Below are 7,324 nucleotides of genomic sequence, written 5' to 3' on the forward strand. Positions count from 1 at the left end.
CTATCTAGTACAGCCGAATGTATTGTATTGTGGTGGTCCTGTGATCTAGGAATCCAATGTTTGACACTTTTTTCTCCATTTTGATATTGAAGATACCCGTCCCTCTACTAGTTATTTCTATCTCTTTTCATTCTTCTTTCCTCTTAATAGATAAGATAGCAAACATCCCCTTAAAAATATTTTTAGGAAAATCTTGCTATTTTTTAAGGTTTTATCCCGTTGGCCTTGCTCAATTCATGGATTAGGTAAGGAGTGTGATAAAGAGTGGATTTTCTAATAACAAACATTTCTATCTGCTATAAGTTGTTTTGTATTATTTATATTTTTTGGGACAATGCCTCTTTCGTGCCAGAAACAGCTATACTAACTTGACTATTAAGAAAAAGAAAACTCGACTAATTAGAGGAAATGTCATGCATATTATTATATCCATACCTTTGTATTCATTATATATGATTTTCAGCATAATCCAATTTTTTCAACTATGTTTCTCTTTTCCTTAAATTATCAATATTTGTGTCATTTTATTATTATATATTATCCATTTGGGATACCTCATAGGCTCATGACTGATTAATAGCAAGGAATTACCCTAGCAATGAACCAAGAGATGTTGGGCAATGGAAACAGCTTTATATTCTTGATATAATTTGAAATAGTTCGTTCCCATGATTCGATATCACACTCTTTTGTCGATCCAATAATTTTTTAACATTAGCAAAAAGAGCACACCATATGGGTGTTTGAAAAATAAAAAATAAAAGTCAAATTTGTTTTGAAAAGACAGAAATGTTGAAAGATGATAATTAGTGTTGGAAAAAAAATTAAATGGTTGTGCGATGCAAGAAATTTTTATTTAACTTTGGAAATGGAATACTTATGGGACTAATTTCCAATTGTCTCGGCTATTTAAAATATGATTCTATCTATCATGTTATATCCTATTACTTTAGTTCATATTGGTGAAAAATATGCGAATTATGTGGAAACTTTTGACGAAAGTTTGAGGTTTCATATCCCCTTTCCATATAAGAGATTTATTAATGTAATATATTGTATAGATTGATGAACAAGCGAAAATAATGAAATATAGCGTGGAATGCTGATTACAACAATTTGGTGACTTTTCCTACGAACAAACTTAAGAGAAATTATACCCATTGTTGATTTTTCATTATTTAATAAATAAAGTAGAGATAACGACAAACGAGTCAAATCGTAAAAGTGAATCAAACCAACCAAAAAAACAATTCCAATCAATTGAACTTTTGGGGGAAAATATAGGTATTATTTTTAAAGTCAATCAGAGCCACATGGGATTTTTTTTCACCGTCTTCAACTAATTAAACGATCTGTTTTAGCATGAAAGTTAAACAGCATGTTTTGACTTATAAGATGCCAAAAGAAACGGCTTCATTCTCATGCAAAATCTAAAACGTGTATTGCTAACCAATGTCACCACATCACTTTTTAAACATACTATAAAAGAAAAAAAAAAGTTTCGGATTCCAAAGAAATGATTAAACACTTCACAAAAATAGTTAATGAAATGAAAACCGGGTGCTTCTTAGCTACTTACAGGTGGCCCACTGACACTTTTTAACAAATTCTTTTGAAAAATTATACACAAGTCATATGAAAATTTACATGTAAACATTTGTATGTTGTAAAATGGTTTCATGTATTTCGTCTTAGATAAAAGTCAAAGTGCACAAGCTACAAAATTTGAAAAAAAGCAAAAGATAAAACATTGAGGTGCATTTGCCTTAATTGTTTTAAAGCAATAAATATTTTTTTTCTTTATTTAAAAAAATTTCAAAAGGCCGTCGAAAAAAAAATTTAAAGGTGAGTTCACGTGTCCATATTTATATACAAGGGAAGTATAGAATGACAACAAATCGTGCAAATCCAAGATTTAAAAAAAGAAGCAAAAAATGTAAAGTTAAAAAGTCAATTTACATGTTCTACGGATTGATTTGATACAGTTTGGGAGTTTTGGTCCTGGACCCTGGTTCGATGACTGGATGCGAGCAGCTTTAAGGGGAGACTCCAACGAACTCGTTTCTGAAATAAGATGGCTTCATTTGTGGGTCACGGGAGTCGATCTGTCTCTTCTAACAACCAATCTACTGAAATTATCGGTGCTGGAATTATCAGAGAACTCGATCACAGAGGATTGGGAAGGATGGAGTACATTCATGGTAAAGATTGGGGGGGAAAAAAGAGACATCCTCCCTCCCTCCGTGATTTAAGATGGTGTTTTGTTTTTGTTTAGCCGATCCCCCACTCTCATTCTTTTGACAGCTTTATTCTCCTCTTTTTGTGTAGACGGCAAAGCGGCTACTAGTTCTCGACCTTAGATGGTGTAATGGTTTCAGATGTACTCCTGATCTCTCAGCTTTCACGCAGTTGAAGATCCTCACCTTGAGAGGTTGTCCCAAACTGGAGCATCTCCACCCTTCTGTTGGCAAACTCAAGAGCCTCGTTTCCTTGGACTTGCATGAATGTGAAAGTCTCAAGGAGCTACCAGAGGAAGTGGGCGAAATAAAAGATTTAGAAGAACTTGTATTAGATGATTCTGGTATTACAGAGATCCCTACGTCTATTGGTTCTCTGAGGAAGCTGAAGACACTGAGTGCCTATCGTTGTAAGTCACTGAGAGAAATCCCTAGCTCAATTGGGGATTTAAAGAATTTGCAACACCTGAGCTTGAGTCGTTCTGGGCTTGAAAAGCTTCCTAGTGCTATTGGGGATCTTTCTTCTCTCCAGCGCCTTTGCCTATGGGGCTGTCGCAAGCACCGGTCGCTGCCACAGCTTTCTAGCCTAATCCACCTAGAAAAACTCCATCTTTGGGCATGCCATCTACTTGAAGACATCCCCGAGCTTCCCTCAAGACTCTTGAAACTCTGTGTTGAGGAGTGTGGTAAGCTGATATTGCTTAAGCTCGACGGATTGAAGAACTTGGAAAAGTTTTCAATAAAAAAGTGCAATTCAATTGAAAGATTGGACCTTTCACAATTAATTTGTTTGAAACAATTACGTGCTGTGCGTTGTGATAGCCTAGTTGAAATTCAGGGCAATGATAATTTGGAGTTCTTGGAGGGCATATTTATATATGACTGCAATTCCATTGAAAGGCTTCTCTGTCCAAAATCATGGTGTTTGAAGAAATTAGTGGCTTTCAATTGCAAAAATCTAGTTGAAATTCGAGGTCTTGACGGTGCGAAGTTCTTAGAAGAGTTGGATTTTACGGGATGCAAATCAATGGAGATGTTGCCAAATTTGACGGGATGTGAGAAGTTGCGATCTATAAATGTTCGAAACTGCGAGAAACTTACTCAGCTCGGGGGATTTGAAAATTTGGATTTAATTGATTTGAATATCTCTGAATATCACTCATTGGAAGCAATACCGAAATTATTCAGAACACACGTCCATATGAATGAAGCAGAAGAGCTGTCTTACGACTCATGCTGTGATGATTCCTTAACAGAGAGTGATTGATGTTTCCTCGACAGAGGTAAATAAGCAGTGAACGATCATTTTTCTTCTGAGATTCATGACCTACTTTTTATCACTATCTTCTTTTGACAAGAATGTTTTCCATGACAGGTTCTGTACTTTCCTAAATTGCTAGTCTTACATAATTGAAGGAGTGGGGGAGTTGGTCATAGAAGCTGATATGATGCTTCAGCCAAGATCAAAATGGGGACCCAAATGTCAATAGAAGGCATTGGTCATCTAGTAAGATTCTTCATCCTTGAACGGCCAGCATGAGCGAATAGAGTAATACTTTTCTTGAAGCTCTATTTTTTAAGAATGATTTGCTCCACACCGGGTATCTATTTGATTGATTTTGGAAACTCTGGATTTGCCTACATATATTGCTGTTCGATATGTTGTGGCAATGTATTTCATTTATCCTTCCATTGGCAGCTTTTGTAGACTACAAACAGATTAGCTGCTTGTGAGGCAAGGGTGAAAATATCAAACACAGGTAATCAAGAATTCCCTAGTGATTTACAGTTTCCCTCTTTGTAAACTTGGGATTTGAAATTTTCACCTAGAGGCTAATGGTCTTCTGCTACTCAATATTGTAAACTATGCCCAGATTTTCCCTATCCAAAATTCATATTTTCTTTGAAAAAATCCTTGGCCATTTTGAGTTCCTTTGTGAGTTGTCTTGTGTCAAATTTGACTAATGGCATATGTCCTATTTGGGACAAATGCCTTTCGATTTTTCGTGATGAACGAAAACCCCGTCAAGTTTCTTAATGTTCCCTTTATGTTGCTCTTGAACCTTCTAAGAAGGGCATCAATTCCCAGTAAGTATGATGAACTGAGCTAAAATAAAATATAAGGTTCAAATGGTTCTGGTTGGTGATAAAAAAAAAAGTGTTAAAGCAGTTTTGGCTAGTCTGTCATATATGAATGTACACCCCCTTAACATTACCAGTAATCAAACTGTTGTTTTGAAATATTATCAAGTGAGGTAAACTGGTGCTTGCTTCTGTGACAGTTTTGGTTGGTCTATGTAACGATCAAGGCTTACTTTGGGACTTCAATTCAATCAGCTGTATTGATTATCTTTTGCATAATTGGACAATTTTTTGCCCATTTGTGAAACAAGCTAGTGCGAGGAGCTCAAGAATTTGCTAATTAGTTTACATCCCATTTGATCCTATTATCGTCATGGAATTTTTTTATCACATGACTGATTTGGGTGTGGCTCACTTGGCTGAGAAACTTCAAATTCCAGATTTGAGACCGATCAAAATGAAAAAAAGGGATTTTGCAGAGGAAGCATCAGCAACAGCTGAGGACCATCTTGCGTGCCAACAGTGAGACAAGTCATGTTTTTATGACAGAGGTAAATAATCAGTAAACTATCATTTTTCTTCTAATATTCATGTCCTACTTTTCATTGCTATCTTCTTTTGACAAGATGGTTTTCCATGACAGGGTTCTGCACTTTCCTGAATTGCTAGTCTTATATAATTGAAGGAGCAGGGTAGTTGGTCGTGGAATCTGACATGATGCTTCAACCAAGATCAAAATGTAGACCCAAATGTCAATAGAAGGCATTGGTCATCTAGTAAGATTCTTCATCCTTGAACGGCCAGCGTGAGGGAATAGAGTAAATACCTTTCTTGAAGCTCTATTTTTTAAGAACGATTTGCTCCACACTGGGTATCTATTTGATTGATTTTGGGGACAAACACCTTTAAATTTTCAGTGATGAACAAAAACCCTGTCAAGTTTCTTATTGTTCCCTTGATGTTACCCTTAAACCTTCTAAGAAGGGCATCAATTCCCAGTAACTATGAAGAGCCAAGGTAAAATAAAATTCAAGGTTCAAGTGTTTCAGGTTGGTGATAAAAAAAATGTAAAATTACTTTTTGCAAGTCTATCATATATGATTATAGACCACCTTAACATTGTCAGTAGTCACACTGTTGTTTTGAAAGATTATCAAGCAAGGTAAACCAGTGCTACTTTTATGACAGGTTTGGTTGGTCTTATGTGATGATCAAGGCTTACTTTGGGACTTCAATTCAATAAGCTGTATTGATGACCTTTTGCCTAATTGGACAATTTTTTGCCCGTCTGTGAAACAAGCTGGGGCGAGGAGCTCAAGAATTTGCTAATCAGTTTATATCCCATATGATCCTATTGTTGTCATGGAATTGTTTTGTCACATGATTGATTTGGGTGTGGCTAACTTGGCTGAGGACCTTCAACTTCCATACCCGAGACCGATCAAAATGAAGAAATGGGATTTTGCGGAGGAAGCATCAGCAACAGCTGAGCACCATCTTATGTTCTAACCTTGAAGAGGCTCGTGGGCTAACTGGAGTGTCCTGAGGAAGTTTTGATGCTTGTGAAGATCCAAACCACTTGATCTGGTCTCAACATCACATACCTGAATGATAGTAAATGTAGTTTTTCAAATTTAATATGCTTTTGTATGCTCATTACGTTCTACCTCTCTGTCAATGAAATACGTGGCCACTGATATTTTTGTTTGTTACCCTGATGCAGCATTGTTTGATGCAGTTGCATTCTACTGATATCACTCCTCAACTCAATGAGGCTCTGCAGGGAGGTATGCACTAATAGGCTCCTCCATTTCTATCAGTTTATTTGTGTGATAATTTCCTTTGAATGTTGTCATATAGGTTTCTGGTTTGATAAGCTCAATTCACATGTATGCGGCATTGAATTCGTAAAGTTAAAATTGACCTCCTCGCAAATTATCCCGTATTGGTGATTTTGCTGATTGGATATTGCCAATAACCAAGTAACAAATACGTCTTTCTATTCCGTAGTTTAGGCACTTCACCTTTTCAACATAATTTTATTAACATCAATTCTGTTCCTAAACACAAACAAGGAAAGTGTTGCTAATTGCTTACTTCTCCCAAGTCAGTTGTTTTCTTTTTCATCGGCCAGCTAATGAAGTCTTTGTTCATTTTGGTCCAACTACGATTGGCGTAAATGATGTTTAGGAATTTGTATCTTATCTTTCATGGGTTAAATTTTGATGCTATGATGTCAGTTTTTTTCATTTACTGATAATTAGTCAGTGCTATTCTTCTTGTGTAGATTCAAGCTGTATTTTTGTAACTCAGAGATAGTCCCCAAACACCACAGGATGGAGATACGGGCAAGAATGAGCCATGTCATTGTGGAAAGGCATTCCAAAATTCCTTGCTATTGGCTTTTATCATGTGCTCCGTGTTGTTAATACTCTTCAAAGGATTCTTGATATAAGGCGACCTCTTCTCATGTGGTGTTTTAGTCCTTTGCAAGCTTTGGCATTGTGCCATTCTTCAGCAATGGCCAAATCGCAACTTGCTTGCAGGAAGACCGCATGTGCAGGTGGTTCTATATGTGTAAGTTCAGCATAAGTCACATCTCCTCAACAGAGGTAAATAAGCAGTGAAAAATAATTTTTCTTCTGAAATTCATGACCTACTTTTCATCACTATCTTCTTTTGACGAGAAGGTTTTCCATGACAGGGTTCTGTACTTTCCTAAATTGCTAGTCTTACATAATTGAAGGAGTGGGGGAGTTGGTCATAGAAGCTGACATGATGCTTCAGCCAAGATCAAAATGTAATGACTGGGGTTTACTTTGGGACTCAAATTCAATGAGTTGTATCGATAATCTTGTGCATAATTGGGACAACATTTTGCCCGTTCTGTGAAACAAGCTGGGGCGAGGAGCTCAATAATTTGCTAATTAGTTTTCATACCCTTTGATACTATTGTTGTCATGGAATCATTTTATTGCATGATTGATCTGGGTCTGGCTAACTTG

The 7,324-nt window shown here is 36.4% G+C and overlaps 1 protein-coding gene and 1 long non-coding RNA gene across 2 annotated transcripts; both read left to right on the top strand.

The window, feature by feature from the left end:
* Nucleotides 1-2,024: 2,024 nt before the first annotated feature.
* On the top strand, nucleotides 2,025-3,512 carry LOC115694148 (probable disease resistance protein RPP1). The gene is made up of 2 exons (XM_030621269.2): nucleotides 2,025-2,201; nucleotides 2,329-3,512. Exons 1-2 carry the CDS (start codon nucleotides 2,025-2,027, stop codon nucleotides 3,502-3,504), a joined length of 1,353 nt encoding a protein of 450 aa, XP_030477129.2. The 3' UTR covers nucleotides 3,505-3,512.
* Nucleotides 3,513-5,250: 1,738 nt separating this feature from the next.
* LOC115694150 (uncharacterized) lies at nucleotides 5,251-6,812 on the top strand. The gene is made up of 3 exons (XR_008816066.1): nucleotides 5,251-5,939; nucleotides 6,043-6,106; nucleotides 6,607-6,812. It is a non-coding gene; the product is annotated as an uncharacterized LOC115694150 (long non-coding RNA).
* The last annotated feature ends 512 nt before the right edge of the window (nucleotides 6,813-7,324 follow it).

Source organism: Syzygium oleosum, unplaced genomic scaffold, assembly GCF_021117445.2.
Source record: "Syzygium oleosum isolate NSW1041296 unplaced genomic scaffold, Sole_v2.1 Sole_v2.03, whole genome shotgun sequence".
Lineage (NCBI taxonomy): Eukaryota > Viridiplantae > Streptophyta > Magnoliopsida > Myrtales > Myrtaceae > Syzygium > Syzygium oleosum.

Excerpts from the sequence above, each read along its gene's own strand:
- LOC115694148 (XM_030621269.2), top strand. The coding sequence starts at position 2,025 with ATGCGAGCAGCTTTAAGGGGAGACTCCAACGAACTCGTTTCTGAAATA. Across the intron at positions 2,202-2,328 it reads AAGGATGGAGTACATTCATG|ACGGCAAAGCGGCTACTAGT; the intron begins GTAAAGATTGGG and ends CTTTTTGTGTAG.